Source organism: Neopsephotus bourkii, unplaced genomic scaffold (genome assembly GCF_033783945.1).
Source record: "Neopsephotus bourkii isolate Nb327-2 ecotype Australia unplaced genomic scaffold, CSIRO-AGI_Nbou_v1 NB_1346, whole genome shotgun sequence".
In the NCBI taxonomy this organism is placed as follows: domain Eukaryota; kingdom Metazoa; phylum Chordata; class Aves; order Psittaciformes; family Psittacidae; genus Neopsephotus; species Neopsephotus bourkii.
In genome coordinates, this window is record NW_026901826.1 from 1,672,005 (window position 1) to 1,693,683 (window position 21,679).

The following is a 21,679-nucleotide window of genomic DNA, read 5'->3' on the forward strand; positions in this document are numbered from 1 at the left end:
GGAATAAATTAATTTGTTTTTCTTTTAAAGGGAAATGAAAATATATGTAACCATCAGCTTGTGGTGGATATGGCTAATTCTACTGCTTGAAATATTTAGTATCTTGTAAACTAGTAACACATGCCAAGGAGAATGGAAAAACATCCCTGAAATTTATCATGTGAATTTCATGCAATTATATTAGAAGTGATTAGTATGTTGAGTACAAAAGTGTGAGCATAAAGTTAGATGGTGCCCGGTACTGAGTCATAATAACATGGATACTGAATAGCTGTTAAGTTTTAAGGGCAGGTAGGTAAAAGTACTCTTGCCAAAGATAAAGGTGTAGTATATAATGGTGTCCCTCCCATACATACTGGAACAAAGTAGGAGAAAGCACAGTAAAACATCACATGGCCCATGTGTAGTACAATGCATTCAGCAGTTTTATAATCGGATATTACTCCGTGACAATTCCACTTGCATGGAGTAGCCTGTGTTCATACAGTTTATATTTAGACTGTTTGTAATGGGAACTTTAGGTGATCTGAAAATGTATGGTGATTAGTCTTTTAAGGACAAGAGATGCTGGAACCCTAAGCATTTTGCAAGTCCGGAAGAGAATGATGTTCTGGATGGCCCTGAAACAGTGTGGATTCTGAGGAAAATCTTGTCTAGTAGGAAGCGCTGAAATACTTTTCTTACATGTTTGTGTGAGATTAGAAGTGTTGTAGGTGCATCTACACATTAGTGTTTTAATGCAGATCAGAGTTTGTTTTTGGAGTGATTCTTCTGACCATCATGATCATCTTTTGTTCCACATCATGGACCATTCTGAGAGTTCATGCATCAAATTTCTTCTGAGTGAATGTAACTGGAAGCGATGATCCTGGGGGGCCTAACATCCATTAGTGACCACGTTGGAACTAGTTGATGGTAAAGGTGAAGTTGGCATATGGGCAGTGCAGACATCAAATCCATCAACACCAGTTGTTTTAGTCAACAGATGTATTCCTGTGGTTCACACAACATCTGGAGATACCCTGGGGTGTTTGTAGTTGATTCTGGAATGATCAGCTGTTAGACAGTGTAGGTGAGCACAGCCTCTCTTTAAACTGGAAGTCACCCAGCTAACCGATAATCTTATAATGATACAGAATAATAATATGGACCATAATTTTCAGTTATAAAGTCAAGTCAGCATTAAAAGCAGCATGCACATGTTTCTGAAACCTGGATTATAACTGTCTTTTTTTCTAGTATGTTAAAGTAGGTCATGTACATCTACATTTATATTATATTTTGGATAAGTAAACATCACATTTTTAGAATAGCGATTGTTCTTTTTGGTGTTAATTTCCCAGTGGGCTACATTTATGTCACATTTAGATCTTTGAGCCAGCAAATACTTTCATTGTCTCATTCTTTCATATAGCAAATTTGCTTTATGACTTGACAAAAAAGGCACATTAGTGTTTTGGAAGGGTGGAGGTTTTGAAATAGAGCCTACAAACAAATAGTTGACAAGCTATTTTTTGCTTCCCACATTAGTGCTATTAGATTAGTTTCTGTTCACTTCAACTGGATTATTTAACCTCAATAAATGTGTGCATAATTTGGCCCCAAGTATATGCCTTAGTGTTGAAATTCCATATTTAATATCTTCAAGTTAGTGTCAGTGTATTTAATTTCTTCTACTGCTTAGTGAAGTTTATTTCATCTGGATTCTTTTACAGATTAATATAAACATCCGCTAATTAGAATGAGACCTCCTGTGCGATCAGTCTTAGAAGTGGTAAAAGTGAAGTATGTGAAACCACAAGAAGGCAGTCATAACTCACAAGTGTGGCGGAGACAAAAGGATTCCTGTGGCTCATCTGTTTTTACAGCTTGTGTTTATCTGTTAGTTTTTCTGTGCATTTGACAAGACACTGCTATAAACAAAAAAGTGTTCCATACTTGAGATAGAAATTTAATCCAAGCAACACGTAGTCTGTATCTTCAAAATTACTGACCTCTTGCTTTTTCATTGGTGATGACTTTTGATGACTAGAACTAGAGAATGAATACTGTTATGTCTCATCATTTGTGATGGTTGCTGATTTTACTTATTACCTTTTGTAGTTATTCTGATCTTACATTTTTTCTATTTTCATTTTGGTGCATGTAAAGTTATCGATTTAAATATTTCAGTGTAAACTATAATGAAAAATTCTGTATAGAAATGAAGGTTGAAGATGCTATTACATGAATTGTTTATGAGATATCAATGAAAGGTTTAGGTCAGTAGACTTGTATCCATTTGTTTACAGAAGGTTTTATCATATCATTCTGATAGGAGTAGCACATTACAGGTGATGGCAGCATTAGTGTAAATATGAAAGAAAACCTGACTAAGACTTTTAAAAATTATTTATGATATTTATATTTTCTGGTGTTAAATCTGGATGTTTAAAATTAGACTGCAGTGTCAGTCAAGCTGGTACCCATGATAATTTAATTTTGGTTTATATTTACAAGATGCATTAATGTCACCAGAATGAATTATCAGGCTGATCGGTTTTATAACTGTTTCTTACATTCAGTCACCTCTTTAACTTAATCTGTTTGGATTAACCAGTAACCAACATTTACTTTTCTATAGTTTAAACATCTGTGGTATAAAAATGGTTTCCGCTGTGGCTAATTGCAGTAACAGAACAACTTCATGTACATGTTCCAAATCTATTCTTGCTTTTGGCTTCCTGTTCAGAATGTATATTAAGCTTAATGCTGTATTTCTACATAAATTTTAATAAAACCCACTCATCATAAAGTTATTGAAGTGTCTGATGGTAATACATTTAAGCAACATGACTAATACCCTCTAAGTACTGTTTGTTGGTTGCTTTTTACTTTTTGTCATGTTAGAATCCTATGCAGTGCTTTTATTTTTTTCCCTTTTGGTAGGTTTTATATGTTGTGTTGTTTTGCCTGGCTTGAGTAATCTTTGTTTGGTTTTGTTGTTGAAATTTTGCTCTGTGCTTTTGTTAACTAAAGCAAAGCCTAAGGATATTTCTTATAAATCAGAAATAAATGAATATGTTGTTACAGACCCCAAAGCACAGTCTACTGCCTTCAGGGTCAGTGAGGGCTTGCTGCTCCCAGGGGATTGGGAGCTGGGGACTGAGGGCTACCTCACTGCAGGCTATGGCATCTGCAGGGGGAGCAGCCCCAAAGGGCCTGTGCAGGACGGGCAGAATCGGGCACTGGTAACAGGGTAAACACCAGCCCCAGGTCTGGCAAGTAATGAGACATGGTCAGCCAGGAGCAACTGTGGGGTGAGTGGGTTCATGGTGAACTGACTGAAGAACTGGCTGAAGGGCAGAGCTCAGAGGGTTGTAGTGAGTGAGGCTGCATCTGTTCAGTGCCTGGTCAACAGTGATGTTCCTTGGGACTTAATTCTAGAGCCAGTTCTGTTCAATATATTCATAAATTATCTGGATGCAGGAGTTGAATGTGCCATTAGCAAGTTTGAAGATGGTACCAAGCTGGGATGTGCTGTTCATTCTCTTGAGAGACAGGAGGCCTTGCCAGAGGGGCCTGGATAGATTGGAGTAGTGGACTATGATTAATGGGCTAAAATTTAACAAGTTGACATGCTGGATTCTGCATCTGGGATGGTATAAAGACAGGCACAGATATGAAATGGGAGGTGAGTGGCTGAAGAGCAGCCCTGCAGAAATTGATCTGGAGGTGCTGGTAGGCAGCAGGTTCCATAGGAGTCAGGAGTGTGTGTCCTGGAAACCAAGGCAGAAAATTGTGCCCTGGGGTGCGTTATACATAGCATAGCCAGCTGCTCAAAAGAGGTGATTATCCCCCAGTATTCCGCATTGGTGTGGTCTTGGGTACTGTGTGCAGTTCTGGGCCCCACTGTTTAAGAAGATTGTGAAGGTCCTTGAGTGCATCCACAGAAGGGAAACAGAGGTGCTGTAAAGGTTGGAAGGAGTGTCCTGTGAGGGGTGGTTGAGGGCTTTGGGCTGGAGAGGAGGTGGCTGAGGGGTGACCTCATTGCTCTCTACAGCTCCTGAGGAGGAGAAGTGGAGAGGGAGGTGCTGAACTCTTCTCCCTGGGATCCAGTGATAGGACATGCAGGAATGATTCAAAGCTGCTTCAGGGCAAGTTTATACTGGACATGAGGAAGCATTTCTTTACCAAGATGGTGATACAGGAACAGTGGAACAAGCTTCCTAGAGAGGTAAACAATGCCTCAAGCCTGTCAGTGTTTAAGAGGCATTTGGACAATGCCCTTAATAACATGCTTTAGTTTTTGGCCTGAATTGGCCAGGTAGTTGGACTAGGTCATTGTTATAGGTCCTTTCCCACTGAAATAGTCTAGTCTACTCTGTTCTTTCCTACTTCAAAAGGAGACAGGGCTGGAGGTGTGGCCTCAGCCTTGGCTTGAGGGCCATCAGTCAGTGACAGAGGGACAGACTCTGGAGCAGATGCCCCTGTGTCCATGCCAGTGGCTGGAGTGAGTAAAAGTCTGGGTGCCGGAGGGCCTGTGTTCTGTGGCCAGAAGGACTGGCGTGAGTGAAAGCAAGTGCCAGCCCCTGGCATGGGACTGTGGGTCACAGGGATCTGTGCATCTGTGGTGGCAGTGGCTGGGCTGACTGTGGGTGAATGTGTGCGCACTAGTGAAGAGCCAGCCAGGCCAGCTTATGGGTAGATGAGGTGGTCTGGGAGCTGGGTATGAGTGTGTGCCTCCAGGGGTGAGAGGACAGTAGGTTGTCTACTTTCTAGTAGTAATTAGGGTTGTCATATGGTTTAACATAGCTTAGAGGTGGTGAAAGTGTAGGTAACCAAGGTTTGATCATTTTCTATTGTGAAATATCCCAATCAGACATTTACAACAGAAACTGCTGCTATATGTGCTTTTCTAAGTATCAGAAATGGTCTTGCTCAGTAACACACAATTTATGAATTGTTGCTGCTTGCTTTATTCAATTTCACTCCTTTTTAGAACTATTACAAGGCAACAGAAATCCCTCAGCAAGGAATTAATTATTTCCTTAAGACATACTCTACAATGAAATAAAAAAACTTTCTATAAGGAACAAAATGTACACATTTAAGCTGTTTTCTATATCCTTCCTGTCTTTCCTGAATGGAAGCCGAGGAACCAGAATATTTCTGGGGTTCTGTTGTATTTTATGGGTAGTTTAATGTCATACTGATCATGTTCTATCTGTGGCTTCTCCAGTGGATGGTCTTCAAACTTGCCATACATTGCACAAGCACATAGACATGAAGATGCTAAAAATAGGTTTGTATAAATTGTCCTTGAAGGAGCAGTCTTGTTCCCAGAGGTGGGCCTCATCATTGGGCTTTAAGACCTTGCTTGTTTACAGTGTATAACTTCATGTATCTCCTGCTAATTTCTACGGAGTGGTTCGGATTTGCTGGCCAGGTTTCAGTCATCACTTTAGCCTGTTGCTAAGAGTAATTTCAAAGTGCATAACATAAGGGTTTACATTTACTCTAGCTTGGTGAAATATTTCTGGGACAAGTGTTCAAGTTGTTGTACAAAAGGATATCCTATCTTAATTTTTCTGCTATGTTTTCAAAGAAAGCTGTGTTCTGGTTATTTATATGCAAAAGGGTAACTAAACAGAGCCCAGGAGAAGTCATGCTGTTGTTCCTTTGTCCATACATCTATTATAAGTTCATGTTCAGTTTCAAGAGAAAGGCTTTGAGAAATAAAATTCTCTTTAGTGTTTTCTATTTGATATCTTTGCCTGCTAAGTGTATAGGCTTTTCTGAAATTTATTCCTATGTACATACTGAAGTGTTTGGGAACTGGAAAGCCTTGCTTGAGTGTGTTGGTTCCATTCTGTGTCTTAATTTGGCACTTTAGAGTTGGGCCTAGGGGCGCACATTACTGCCATAGATAAGTCCCTATATGTTTGTCTCTTAGTGAGCATGCAGTCAGGAAATGTATGTCAGGCACAGCACAAACTGCATTTTACTATTACGTATAATTTCAGGCTGTTGAGATTTTTGAAAGGTTAAGGAAAGCATTAGGAACCTGTCTCTTTAAATTCATCATTGCAGCAGATGTTGTTTTGTCTACTCCAATTATCTGTTTCATGTTGATGGGCACTGTTGTTTGAGGGGCTTATTTCTAGTCTTTTTTTTTTTTTGGCATTTATAAAGAATCAGTGAAGTTGTTGGGAGAGGCCAGTTCTGAGAGACAGCAGATTCACTCAAATTGTGAATTGAAGATTGGGAAGGGGAGAAAAACTTCTATAACTGATAATTTACTTGCTTGTGAAGGGTCTGGGTTTTTTTGGTTCTTTTGGTTTTGTTTTTTTTTTTTTCCACCCCCTAGGTCACACTGTAGATAGATGAAGATTGATTCTTCATTGCCTCTCTGTACGCATTTTTTTCCTACAAGAGATGCTGCAAACTTTTCTTTTAAGGCATAAGAGGGTGCAGAACACAGATGTTTCTGTCTTAATTGTTTAGGCCCAAGGATATTTGTGGTTTACCAGATGAAAACAAGTGTGTACATACACTTGCTGAAATGAAGCCTAGTAAGACTAGGCTTTTCTGAACTCTTGCCTTATTCATGCCACAGTCCTGGTTTTTGAAGGTCTCATTCTGTTTATCTGCGGTTTGCTTTCTGGCAGGCTGAAATCATCTGGGGCTTAGGCGGTGGCCTGAGTTCCTGTTGTCTTCATCTACTATGTGAGGTTGGAGAACCTTTCAGTGTCACCTGCCTGACATCTTTCATATGACATGTCGGTGCAGGTGCGATACAGTATTTGGAGTTGAGCACAGTTTTTTTCTCCTACGTACACTGGTAAAAGGTTTACAAATGGGCAGAAACAGTGGCATGTAACTCTTTGTTGTGGCCATTTCTACTCAGCAGAGTCAAGGCATCGCTGAAGACCATGTCAAAACTCTGGTATAAGTCAGGTCAGGACTGGATTTGAAGAAAAAACAGATGTGAGGGAACTGAGGATGTTATATGAGAGCAAATAAAATGCAAATTTCTGATAATCTGAAATTAGAGTTTCAGCCAGGTAAAATAGATTAAAAGCAAAAAAAAAACCCCAAACCCACAGCTGAACACTTTTGTAACTTAAATTAACTGTTTCCTAAGATGCAGAATGGAGGAGAGCATTCATATAGCATTCCTGCTTTGTTGTTCAAAGGAAGCCTGTAGAATTTGCTCTTTCACCTTGTACAGTGAAGGATCACTTACATCATTAGTTTGTATAATGTTAGTTCCTAAACAATACTTTTAAATGTTTTTTTAAACTTACTTTTTAAGTCAAGTGGCTGTAGTTTTCAGTAGAAAAATGAAAACAGTTGTAGACATTGAAATTATGAGGTAGGGGAGCCACACATGTGGATATTTATGGGGTTATTGTCTCAAGTAACAGATGTAATTCAAAAGCAGGAGTGCTTTTTCTGTTTCAGTGGAAAGCAGCGGCATAACTGAAACCAAGTGGCGAGCCGCTACTAATCTGTTATTGCAATCAGCTACCTCTGTCACATTTTATATGAAGAAGAAAGGGGGGATAAATTGAAAGTAGCACATAAAATATTATTTTAATATTACTGCTGACTAGATCTGTAAATGGAAATAATAAATCCTTATACAGCATTGAGTGTAATACCAAAGTATTCCCACTAGCATATGTTATTTACGGCTGTTCTAAACTTTTATTTCTTCTGTTTATATATCTAGATTTTTTAAGAGGTTGGACCTGACATGGTGCTCATGGTTAGCTCTTCTTATGTTAGCAAATCTCAGTTTTAGCTAGATTCTACTGTAACAGTGGATGTAATGGTTTTATAAAATCAAATAGTGATTACATTGTAATCTGCTGGGCGGGTAAGACAAAATAAATTTTCATAAAATATTGAAATTAAATTGCATGAACTATTTTTTTTAAAATTGCTTCTAAATAAGCTTATAAGTGGAAGGGAGCTAATGTGTCTTTACATTTATTATTGCCAGAGCTCCTTAGGTAATACAGTAATAGAAATGTTTAACATTAAAGCTCATATGAAAAAAATGGCATATATAAAAGTTTCTGAAGTTCGGATTGAAAGTTTAGGTGAAAGCCTAAGTATTATTTGCATTAGTTTTGGATGTAAGGTACAAGAGTAGTATTCAAGTTCACTATTTTTGTTTGGGTTCTTGAGTTTCCCTGAAGTGTCTGATCCAAATTTGTGTTACTGACTTCTCTTTGCACTGTATCAGATTCAGAAGGTGTGTAACGCTCAGAATGAAGAAGGTAGTGAGGTATCTTGTGTTGCTGAAACACACAAGTTTGTAGACCAATTTAATTCAGTTTACCAAACTGAAATTTGAGAGGTTATCTCTGAACATGAAATAACACTTTTTTAACTGTGAGTGTGACTGAGCACTGGGACAGTTTTCCCTGAGATGTTGTGGAATTTCCATCCCTGAAGATACTCAAAACCTTTCTGGACATGGTCCTGGGCAACTGGTTCTAGGTGACCCTACTTGAGCAGGGGAGTTGGACCAGATGGCCTCCAGAGGTCCCTTCCAACCTCAACGTTCTGTGAGTGGATGACTTGAAAAATCTTCACTGTCATAGAATCACAGAATCATTATGCTCCCTGCTCTGCCACTTCCCTGGGAATGGACTTCTTTCATGAGATCATGTTGCTCAAAGTCCTTGTGCAATCTGACTTTCTCTCACTATCCTTACTATAAACAGTTTCTTTCTTATGTTAAATCTGTATCTACCCTCTTTAAGCTTAAAATTATTGCTGCTTGTTCTGTGGCTATGGGCCTTGGAAAAATGTCTCTCCCTATCTGTTTTATAAGCCCCCTTTATATACCAAAAGGTTGCAGTAAGGTCTCCCAGGAGCCTTTTCTTCTACAGGCTGAAAAAAACCAACTCTCAGCCTTTCTCTAGGTTCTCTAGCTCTCTAACAGTTTTTGTTGCCTCCCTCTGGATGCACTCCAACAGGTCCATGATTTTTTTGTACTGGGGACCCCAGGGCTGGATGTAGGAAACATGAGAGCAGAGTAGAAGGGGCAGTCACTTTCTTTGACCTGCTAGCTGCATCTTGGGAGCTTTTGTGAAGGTGTGACTACACACTCATATGAAGACATGCACAAACATGATCTCTTCAAACGTTTGCTAAGAGAGAGCCAGCTTCAAAGGATAGATTTCACAATTGTGGTAGGAAGTCACTGTATTAAATCTTGTGAGCTTTGCTAAGAACAGAACATAGTACTGCTGTTTTGAGAAACTGATCTAGTTGGCTTGGTTACAGTCTGTGCTAATGTATCTATTTCTGCTTCTGACTTGTCGTAGTTGCACGTCCAGAGAATAATTTTTGCATTATCTGTTGATTTTTATACATAAAAGTTAAGGATTGTTGTTCTTTAACCCCAGCTTGCGACTAGGTCCCAGCTGGTGAGATGGGGGAGAGAATCAAAAGAGTAAAAGTGAGAAAACTTGTGAGTTGAGATAAACAGTTTAATAGGTAAAGCAAAACTGTGCACATAACCAAAGCAAAACAGAGAAAGTTTTCATTGCTTCCCATTGACTGGCAGGTGTTCAGCCATCTCTAGGAATGGTGTGAGGAGCAGAAAAGGCCTTTACTCTGAGTAAGCACTGCTTAGTGAAAATTAACACATCCCTGTGTTAATCAACACTGTTTTCAGCACAAATCCAAAACATAGTCCCATACTAACTACTATGGAAAAACTGAACCCTATTGCATTCAAAACCAGCGTGTGTAAATAATGGAATAATAGATACATCTCCCCTTATTAAAACAAAACAAGTAAACAAGAAATTAAACAAGAAAAAGTATAGTCCTACTAGTCCTTCAGATTTGGCATACCTCAATTCTTCTTTGGAGATTGATTTCCAAATCTATAGTCAATGTCAAAGGAGAAGGTGTAGTGCAATCACATTAATTCATCCCTGTTGAAATACTTTCAGTAATTCATTTGAAAGGATGTCCTATTACTCCTATATAGAGTCAGCATTATAGTCAAATTTTAAGCAACAAATTTAACAGGGTTTTCATCTCTTCTGTTTCCAGAGTATGAGCTTATAAATTATGGAAGAAATACATACATATTTCCATGAACATGCACTCTGTATTGCAGTTTGTACCCCATTTGTCATATTCAGACCACAGAGTAACTCAAGTCTTTCTGATGTTGTTTTGATCTTCCACTATACAGAAAGTGAATCTATATTTTGTCTCATCTCTTAACCCCAGAAACATACGCTTCTTTTTCCAGAGCTGTGGGGGGTTTTCTGTTTTTTTTGTGGTTTTTTTTTGTTTGTTTGTTTTTTGTTTTTTGTTTTTTTTTAACCAGGAAACCTTTCCAAAGTATACCCTTCAGAAGCTCCTCTAGTAGACTAGAAGGTTGCTGTTTGTCCCTGTGCCAATTTCATATTTATCATTATTTTCTCATCATGTTCTCTTTTCCTTTAGCTTAAATTATTATTTTGTATGTGATACTGTAGTGGTTGTTTTACTGCAGTCAGGATAAATGAAAGCTGTAGTGTACCCATATGGGAAATGCACTTTGTTATCAAAAATGTAAAATAAGACTGGCACAGTTGACTTTTGATAAGATCATACTGCATTTAATTAAATTTTCCATTTACGTCAATGCTTTTTTTTTATCTTTCCTTGATAATTTAAGTATTGTGCAATACTGAAATGTAACTAATGGGCTTTCCGTTCAGGAATTGCTACAAATCCATATCAGTTTCTTAAATACAAGTGTTACCTTTTGTTTACTTCCTAACAATTCTAGATAGTGTTTACAAACATGGAGTAAAAGGTGACTTCAGTCAGTTTTCCACCAGCCTTGCCTGATGACATGCTTTCCTAAATTATCTGGTCATCTTACACTACCCTTAACATAAGGGAGGGATGATTGGTACCAGTGTTGTGACACATAATTCTCAAAGCAAAACTGGATGGTATATTCTGTTTAAGCCTGTTAGTGTGATCATGTGTAAAAGTCTTAAAAAATATTAATATTACTGTAATCTTCTTTGTCTTTCAGAACAATGGGTCACTTGCTTGGTGCCAGAATCATAAACAGTGTTCAAAGGTATGTCCTTTTCCCATGTCCCCCTCTCATTTAAGTTACCTAGCTGCTTTCAATCTCTTGTCTGTAAATTAAGCGCTTTTCATCTTAACCTGTTCTCAGAAGCACTTGTTTATATTTTTATTTGGAAATGTCAACCTATAATAAAATACCCCAAATTAAAAACCAAACAATTTACTCTTTCAGGACAGAGGAGTCATGTTTGAGGATACATATGAAGCACAGTTAAACCAACATAATTCTGTGGTTATCAGCAAACTTTATCCTGGCTAAAATCTGGTGTATCATTTATATTCTTTCAGTATTTTTGGTCCAGAGATAGTGAAACTGTCAATCACTTAAAAATCTTCCTTCAGCAGCACAAAGGTGTATCAACTTCTGTCATTTTGTTTTGGTATTTGTTTTTTAACCTGACAGATTTTCTTTGAAAATATTCTTGATACAAATCCTAGTGGCACTACTGGTGCCCTGCCCTGCCTTAGCACCTTAAGCCTGGAGACCTAGAGGGTAGGTGAGCTGTCAACTGATTCTGTTGTGCAAGAGTCTTTCTATGATGCCTGAATAGAAACAACAATAGTTTGGGAGCCTTGGTAGATCAAAGTAGAATGACACACTGGTGCTAACTGTTCAGAAATGTCATGGAAGATGCATCCATTGAAAATTCACATGAAAATGCTGAAGGTGGTATTTTTGTCTAATCTCCCTGAAAATGTGTTTTTACAATAACTTATGCTTTTTAACTTCAATATTTATTCCTTATTCTATGAAGGTTTTACTGCAAATGGGATTAAATCCAAGTAGCATTGTTCTGTATTGTTTCAATAATCTATAAAAAAGCTAATCCTTGATTTTAACACATAACAATTTATTTTCTACATTTAAAGAGTGAAATTACTGTTTCATTAATCTAGTTTCTATTGAAATAAATGGGATTGGAAATGGACCAATTTGGTATTGACTGTTTATCTCAGGAAAATAAAACTAATTTGACTGCTTTTGTCAGTATTAAAACCAGGGTATAACAAGGTCAGTATAAGAAGAGAATGGAACATGTTCTATTAGCTGTACCATACTGCTGAGGGTTGTAATGAAATCTTATTATTCTTAAAGACACCCAAACAAACAGAGGTGCAAAGAATGTGTTTTATCATAACTGAACTGACTTTTAAGGAAAGCATGGGATTCTTGTGCCACAGTGATCCTGATGTAATTTTCTTTTTTATTCGGTTATGGAGACTACCATGGTATGTCTGAATCTGAAGGTTTTCCAGTGCTTTGTGTCTGTTCAACAAATAAGGTATCATACAAGACAAGTTGCTCAGCTTTTAAATCAGGGCAGAGGTTATAGGATTGTCTCTCCAAGTCACTTCCAAGTTCATAGAATCCACATAAGGTGTATATAAGGTATTGTGAATTTAAGGCTTACCTTAGGCTTCTATTAATATCTGAAAATCAGTTTAAGATTCTATAAAATAATATTATATTATAATACAGAATGCAGCAACAGTCTAAATTTTAAGTTACTTGACATGTACTTTACAGTTGTTACCTTTATGTTTTCATTCCTTCTTAGGAAGGTAATATATTTTCTTTAAAAAAAAAGCAGCTTTGTCATATTTAGAAAAAGAAAGAAAAATAAGCTTGATCAAACTGTTAGCAGAGCTGAACATTAGAGTGTTCTTGTTTCAGGCAAGCTTTGTTTTTCTGTATTTTCAATGCAAAGTCAAACGATTGCCTTACCTAACTGAAACTTTCAAAGCAATGTAGGAGATTTGAATTAACCTTTTAAAAATGCAAATCCTTTCACTGCTTCTCAGCACCTCAGTGGAGGAAGTTTATATATGTATGATTCTGCTAAATATTTCTCATAACATTTTACTAAAGGGTTCTCTCAGAATCTGCTTTTGTGGTTGTGGTGTTTAATGACACAGCTTTTTGAGGTGATTTGATGTAAAGCGCAGATGACAGTAAACATCCAGCTACTTTGTAAGTGGGGGGGGACTTTAGAGCATAGAAACACCTTTTGTGTGCACCAATATTTGCATCTGATACATAGGGGAGAAAATTTATTTGGATGGTATGTCAAAGTATCAGCAGCTTATGCAGCAATAAAAAAATTAGGTAGTTAATTCAGTAACTTTTCTATTTACTCTTTCATTGAACACTTTATAAGATGGAAAAGGTACAATGGAGTTCTTCTTCTTACTTCTAAAAAAAATATAATTTTAAGAGCATTTTTTTTCATTCCAAGAACAGACATTAGCCTGTAAAAGTAGAAATCCTGAACTGGAGATGGAGTTATGGAGAAGAAAAAGGCATCATGAAGCATCAGATACAGGGCTTTTGCATGTGTTCTCTTTGTTGCAAATTTGGTGTCTGTTTTGGCTTCACTTTACCTAAATCTAAATTGCTCAAAAGCTGTTCTGAAGTATCTCTCCATTATTCTCTGAGAGTTAGGTCAGTCTGGCATAAAATTCTGTGGAAATTTTGTGCTCACAGTTTTGTACACAGAAGAACCGGAAAGATATCTTCCTATTAGCATACAAAGAAAATTACTGTTTTCCTCATGGAAGCCTGTGGTCTTTAAAAGTTAAAGTAGTTAAAGATAGCTGTTGATAAGGTACTGTTCATGTTTGGTCAGTGAAGTATAGTTAATTCCATCTGTTGCACCATTGCCTTTAATACAAGCTTAAGCAACAAATGTTAGCTTGAAGATGAATACCTTTGAGAACTGCTAATTTCTCAAAGAGGTACAATTCTAATGAACTAAAAAGGTTTAAGCTCTCACAGGAACAGTTGTAGATTGTTACCTACATCCCAAACAGCTATTTATTTTTGTTATTTTAATGGGGCAAGTCACAAAAGCAGCAATGTGAGCAGCAAAATATGCCCCAATTATTTTGTATGTAACTTAATAAGATTTCTCCAGAGGTCTGTTTTATGAGATAAAACACAAAAGCTCATGAATGCTGGCCCTGTTTGGACACAGTGGGTAATTTCAATATCTTAAAAATGCTCTATTATATTTAGGACAACTACTGGATCATTAAATATATTGCCAGTTTTGGTTTGGTACTTGTAGAGAGCAGTAGGGTCTCTCCTGAGCCTGCTTCCCTCGAGACTAAACAACCCCACTTCGCTCAGCTGCTCCTCAGAGACTAGAACAGAATATTGCAGAGGGAAGGGACCTACAACGATCATCTAGTCCAACAGCCTGACCAAAAGTTAAAACGTGTTATTAAAGGCAGTGTCCAAATGCCTTTAAAACATTGACAGGTTTGTGACACTGATTACCTCTCTAGGAAGCTTGTTCCACTGTTCGTGTGCTACCATCTTGGTAAAGAAATGTTTCCTTATGTCCAGTATAAACCTGCCCGGAAGCAGCTTTGAGTCATTCTCATGTGTCCTATCACTGGATCTGGGGGAGGAGAGCTCAGCATCTTTCTCTCCACTTCCCTTCCTCAGGAAGCTACAGAGAGCAAAGAGGTTTGCCCTCTTGGCTTCTGGGGTGCACACTGCTGGCACACTCATATTGACCTTGCTGTCCACCAGCAGTGCCAGACTCATTCCTGCAGGACTGCTTTCCAGCCACTCCTTTCCCAGTTTACACTTGTATCCAACATTACTTTGTCTCAGACGCAGAATTCAGTATGTTAACTTGTTAAATTTTATCCCTTTAATCATAGCCCAATGTTCTAATCTATCCAGACCCCTCTGCAAGGCCTCTTGTCCCTCAAGAGAATCAGCAGCACATTCCGTCTTAGTATCATAATCAAACTTGCTAATGGTGCATTCAACTCCTGCATTCAGATCACTGAACAGAACTGGCCCTAGAGTTGAGTCCTGAGGAACACTACTGGTTACTGGCCCCATTCACTACAACCTTCTGAGCGCTGCCCTTCAGCCAGTTCTTCACCAAGCGCACCATGAACCCACTCATCCCGTAGTTGTACAACTTGTCCAGAAGGAAGCTGTGAGGGACGGTATCAAAAGCCTTACAAAAATCTGGAAAACTACATCCACCACCTTCCCTTCATTCACTGGGCAGGTGACCTTACCACAGAAGGATGTCAAATAAATTAAACATGACTTTCCCTTTGTGAACCAATGTTGACTGTGCAATGATGCTTGCATTATTCTTTAAATACCTTTTGATAGTACCCGATAAAATCTTCTCCATGATTTTACCAAGAGCAGAGGTTAGACTGACAGGTCTGTAATTCCCTTGGTCTTCCCTCACATCCTTTTTGTAAATTGGAATAACACTGGTTAGCTTCCAGTCAGTGGGGACCTCCCCAGGCTCTCAAGACCTTTGGTAGGTAGTCAAGAAGGGTCTTGCAGTAGCATCCACTAGCTTCTTCAGTATTCTGGGATTAATCCCATTAGGCCCCATGGATTTGTGAGCATTCAGCTGGTACACCTGGTCCCTTACAATTTCAGTGTCCACAAATGGAAATTGTTCCTACAGTTATGGGTCCTCCAACTCAGAAGACCAGGCAACCTAAGATCTACCAGTACTATTAAAGACTGAAGCAAAATCTGTGTTGAATGCCTCTGCTATTTCTTCATCACTATTAGTGAGATGACCACCTTCAACAAGTATTGGTTCAATGTTTACTTTAGACCTTCTCATGCTATTAACATGCTTTAAGAAGTCCTTCTTGTTATTCTGCACATCACTGGCCAGTTTCAACTCTGAGCTTGGCCTTTCGTGTCCTCTCCCTGCATCTACAAACCGCAGCTCTGTAATCTGCCCGTGAAGCCTGACCTTGCTTCCAGAGATCCATACAATTTCTTTTTCCACTTGAGCTCCACAAGGAATTTCCTGTTCAGCCAAGTCGGTCTTGTGCCCCACTTGTTTGATTTACAAGACAGTGGAGTTGCCTGGTCCTGTGCCTGTGTTTCTAAAGGATATTCCTAAAAAGTGACCAACACTCATGGACTCCTAAGGTCTCAAATGCAGATTCCCAGGGTCCTTTGCTATGTAGCACCCTGAATAGCTTGAAGTTTGCTCTCCTGAAGCCCAGAACAACAACCCTGCTGTCCTTTTTTTTCCTAATACACTGAAAATTTTAAACTCAACCATTTCATAACCACTGTAGCCAAGACAGCCACCTACCATCACATCTTTCATCAGTCCTTCTTTATTCATAAGCAGCAAGTCTAGGAGGGCATCTTTCCTAGTTGGACTCACCAAGTACTTATGACAAGAAGCTATCTCCTACAAACTTCAAGAATTCCTAAGACCTTCTCATCACAGGAGTATGATATTCCCAGTTGTTGTATGGGAAGTTGAAATCTTCCCTAAGGACAAGGGCTACTGATGCAGAAATTTCTCCTAATTGCCTATAGAGTAACTCAACAGTGCTAACATTCTGGCTAGTTGGTAGCATACACCCATTGCACCATCTCCTTTGTTTTACATTTCCCTAATCTTCACACCGAAGCTCTCAACTGCATTGTCACTAATTAAGGCCTGTACAGTCAAACCTTTCTTGCCTATCTCTTCTGAACTACTGTTCTCCACCCCAGTACTACAGTCTTTGTTAATCATTCCACCAAGTCTCACTAATACCAATTGTATTATAGTTTCAGGAACTAACCAACTCTTTCAGTTCATCCTGTTTGTTTCTGGTACTGTATGCGTTCCTGTACAGGCATTTTGGATATTCTCTTGCTCTCTCCATATTCCCAGGAGCAGCAAAAATGTTCCCTCTGGCATTGCCACCCTCATTAGGATTGATACTACATAGTATAGAACTTGCTGTATCTCTCAAGTTCCCATTTAAACTTGGTCTAGACAATGAAAGTTAAAATTTATCTTTTCTTTACCAGTAGATTACTGTCAGTCTGTCATACTTGCTGAGTAAGGCAAAAGTGAGCTTATAAACCACATCATGAGAAAGCAGAGAGACTGGGGGAAAAAACAGACTGCACTGGCCTGGGTTAGGCTCAGTATTTCTTGATACACATTCATTGGATCAGTATCTTTGTCTCAGTAATCTCTACTCATTCCTGAACATCACATGGGTCAAAAGCTTGTCTGTGGAGAAAACCAGACAAGTACACACTTGGTTCTCTTCTTCCACATACATGACTACATAAAACCCCAGCTCCTGCTGCCAACAGCTGGACTCCTTCAGACTAGAAGCTCTGCAGATTGTATTGTCTGGCTGGGGGAAGAGCCAGTATATTTATGCAAGTTGGACTTAAGTCTTGCAGCATAGCACAATGATTGGGTTTTGTGTTGCAGTTAAAAATATTTTCATGCCTATCCTCTGTAGGCTGTCTTTAAAAACAGATGAATATTTTGACATGGGTTACATGTGTAGATATGCAAATGAAAACACCTTATTCCTCCTTTTCCTCTCTGATGCATCATATTTTCTAATCTAATACTCTGAGTTACAGAAGTAATTATTTTAAAGTACCATACTTATATACATGGTGTAGTGTCTGTAATATATTGGTCTCATCTAACATATAATAGTCTGTTATTTCAGTTTAAAGAATTCAACTTGTTTCCAGTACAGGTAGTCAGTTTTGATACATGTTTGTAACTCAACACGTTTTGTTTGTAGTAATGGTTATGTTCCCTCAAAATTGAAACATGCAGAAAAAAACCTTTGTGTTTTTAATTTTTTGATGTAGTGGCAGCTGCCAGGGGGGGAAGAGTAGGCTAGATCACTATTTAAAATACCACTGGTTGAAATTTGTAGTGTCTAAACCAGAATGTCTAATGCTGCTATTATGACACTTCTTAGAAAATTGTTTATAATTTGTTAAAGCGATAGGTCTCAGAGCATTTTTTTCCTTTTTCTAAGAGACATTTTAAAAATAAAGGTTACATAATGAAATCTGTAGGGATTTGGGTTCTTTCTGCAGGTGTGGCTCTCACTGACATTAATGAGAAATCCTGAGTAGAGAGATGTGTTCAGTGTTGAGAGAAGAATTTTGCCCAGATAGGGTTGTTACCAGATTTGTGTTTTCCAGAACTGACCTTACACATCTTTACTAGCAATTCCCAGTGTTCGCAAGGGTATAAAATAGTATTCTTGGGTTTGTCCTATGTACAGATGTTATCTGGTAGTTTCATTATATTGCTTCTTAAAATGAAATACAATTTACTTAAGTTCAGGAGAAAAATAGAAAACATCCACCCGTTTTTATAACTGTTTATTTTTTCCTAATGCATGTTAACTTATTAAGTATATGCATAGACTGACTGCACATGGAGGGTATGTTTCAAATGCCTGTTATTTACACTGACCAGTAACTTCTCCTTTATGCAATCAACATAGAGTTGTAGAATAGTTTGGGTTGAAAGTGATGCTTAAAAGTCATCCAGTTGAACCTCCCTATCCCTGTTATGAGGAGGGACATCCTCAACTAGATGAGGTTGCTCAGAGCCCTGTCCAATGTGACCTTGTAAGTTTCCAGGGATCTGACATCATACTTACTGTAAAAAATTTCTTCCCTGTATCTAGTCTAAATCTGCCCTCTTTTAGTTTAAAAACATTACCCCATGTCCTGTCACAACTGGCCCTTCTAAAATGCTTGTCCCCATCTCTCTTGTAACCCCCCTCTCCCCTTTAGGTTTTGGAAGGCTTCAGTGAGGCTTTCCTGGTGTCTTCTCTTCTGTAGGATGAACAACCCCAACTCTCTCATCCTTTCTTCAGAGGAGAGGTGTTCCATCCCTCTGTTCTTTTTGATGGCCTTCCTCTGGACCCACTTTGACAGGTCCATATCCTTCCTCTACTGAGGACTCAAGAGCTGAATGCAGTATTCCATGTGGGGTCTCACAAGAGTGGAGCAAAGGGGCAGAATCCCCTCCCTCAACCTGTTGGCGTCACTTCTTTTGATGCAGCCAAAAAGAACGGTTTGGCTTTCTGGGATGTGAGTGAGCCCACTGACTGCGTATGTCCAGCTTTTCATCTGCCAGTATCCCTGGGTCCTTTTCTGCAGGGTTGCTCTCAATCCCTTCATCCCTTAGCCTGTACTGATACTGGGGGCTGTCCCATCCCAGGTGCAGGATCTTGCACTTGCCCTTGTTGAACCTTGTGAGATTCACATGGGCTCACTTCCAGGTCCCTCTGGATAGCATCCCGTGCCTCAGCCATGTGAGCTGTGCCACTTGGCTTTGTATCATCTGCAGAGTGTCTTCCTCAGGGTTGCACTTGATCCCACTGTCAATGTCATTGATGAAGGTATTAAACAGTACTGGGTCCAGTACAGACCCTGAGGGACACCACTTGTCACTCATCTCCATCTGGATATTGAGCCATTGACCACTACCCTCTGGATTTGAACACCTAGCCAATTCCTCATCAGCTGAATGGTCCACCCATCAAATCTGTACTTTTCCAGGATGTTATAGAAGACTGTCAAAAGTCTCACAGAAGTCCAGATAAATGACATCCGTAGCTCTTACCACATTCACTGATGTGGTAATTCCATCATAAAAGGCAGCTGGGTTGGTCAGGCAGGACTTGCCTTTGGGGAAGTTGTGCTGACTGTCTTGAATCACCTCCCTGTTATCCATGTGTCCTGGGAGGATCTGTTCCAGGTTCTTCCTAGGCACAGATTTGAGACTGACAAGTCAGTAATTGCCAGGATCCTGCTTTCTACTTTTCCCTTTTTCTGATCAGGAGCGACTTCACCTGACTGCCGTGACTTCTGAAGTATGATAGAGTGGCTTGGCAACTACATCAGCCAGTTCCTTTAGGACTCTGGGATGCATCTTGTCTGGTATTATAGGGTTATGTATGTTCAGGTTCCCCACGTGGTCACGAACCTGATATTCTCTTACAGAGGGAAGGACTTTGTTCTTCCAGTCCCTGCCTTGCAGTCCATCCATTCAAGAGGTGCAGGAAGAGAGGCTGCTGGTGAAGACTGAGGTAAAATAAGTTGTTGAGTACCTCAGTGTTCTCATCCATTGTTACCAGTTTTCCAGTCCTGTTCGTTGGGGAGATATGCTTTCTTTGACTTTCCTTTTCTGGCTGACATAGCTATAGAAACCCTTCTTAGTAGTCTTTGCATACCTTACCATCAGTCTTTTATAAACATGGGTAAGATACCCCTGAGCTGCCTTCTCTCGAAGCTGAACAGTCTCACCTCTGTGAGCTTCTCCATGTATAGCAGATGCTTCAGTCCCTTAATAGTATTCATTGCCCTGTTTTCTTGTTTTCTGCTCATGATTTCTAAGCCCCAAATGACTCCTGCCTACCATCATTGACAAAACTCCTGTCCTGCCCTTGCAATCCCACTGCCTTCTGTTGTCATATTAACAGTAGGTCTTGCTCAACCTTAAATAAATGCATAGCATTTGCTGTTCCTGCTTCATTTTGCCAGTTTGCTTTTATGTTGTGAGCTCAGTAGTACCGAGACCATTCTTCTCAAGTACTTGGAAGTACCGAGCACATAACGGGTGGTTTCCTATGAAAACAGTAAGAGTTGAATGCTAGTGAGAGTAACATGAAATGACAAAAGTGCCTTACATTCATGCTGGTTTAGTGAAAAATGTGTTTTAGCCCTCAGGGAAAGAGGGGGCAAAATTACTTAAGAAAGACATTTCATGAGAGTTTGTGAAGTAGAGGTATATATTTTTTTATTATTTATTTTTTTACATCTTCTTACACAAGTTTTTCTTTTTGTAAGCAACTGAAAGTCAGTACACCAGCAGGCATAATTTAGAGCTGCATGTGCAGTGGCATTTACAAGGACTGGAGATAAATGGGGATCATCATAGTGCACTGTGATGCATAATGCACTGTGATGAATTGCAATACAACTTTATTTTTCCCAGCAGCCAAGGCAGTGGTCCCTGATAGATTGATTCTGCAGCAAGGCTGAAAGGCTTTTCTTGAGTTTTCAAAACTGAGAGGAAAATGTGAAAATAAAGATAAATAACTTTACAAATGCTGCAGCCAAATAAACCATTTAAAAAAGACGACTCTAATTTCTTTGTAGAGTAATACACACTCCTGAATTCAGTCTGTGAGCAATTGTTTCAGGCTTCCAGCTGAGCTCTTCCCAAAGATAATGCAGGTGGAAAGATGAGTTAATGGTTTAAACAATTAGAGAATTGATGCACTCTTCCATCTGTCAAAGCCCACTGAAATGAAAGCCACAGTTTTAATTTGTGCCTCCAGCATCTAACTCAGTCTGAAATGGTGTCAGCGATTTGCCCTGCCCACAGTACTGTCATTCTTATGGTAAGCATTCTGTGCACACATGCTGGGAGACTTTTATCAAACATATTAGTGTGCATTGGAAAGATCATTAGACTGAAGTAGCTGGAACATTCCAGGTTTCTTAGCCTGGAAACACTCATCTCTGCTGGAAAGTGCGTTGAGCCACTGTTATTTACACAAGAAAGCTACAGCAGGATAGGGGGTAGCTTTGTAAAATTTAAGAGAAATAGTGGTTCTTGGTATTGTCAATTTATTGTGATTTAAGTACCACCCACAAGAGGGTGAGATAACGGATGGTTTGTTTTTTAGTTTGATTTTAGAATGAATATAAATTTATTTCTTGATCTGGTAGGCAGTGTTTTTCTTTCATCTAGTAAAAGATGAGGTAAAG

The 21,679-nt window shown here is 39.0% G+C and overlaps 1 protein-coding gene across 5 annotated transcripts in view; it reads left to right on the forward strand.

Moving 5' to 3' along the window:
- ANOS1 (anosmin 1) overlaps positions 1–21,679 on the forward strand; it is a 134,295-nt gene that overhangs the window by 15,278 nt on the left and 97,338 nt on the right. For 4 of the 5 annotated variants that reach the window (XM_061366479.1, XM_061366477.1, XM_061366481.1 and 1 more), the window contains exon 2: positions 11,051–11,098. The exons of the other annotated variant lie outside the window; for it this stretch is intronic. In XM_061366479.1, coding sequence (XP_061222463.1) covers positions 11,051–11,098 — 48 coding nt within the window. The remainder of the gene's footprint in view (positions 1–11,050; positions 11,099–21,679) is intronic. 5 annotated transcript variants of the gene reach the window in all.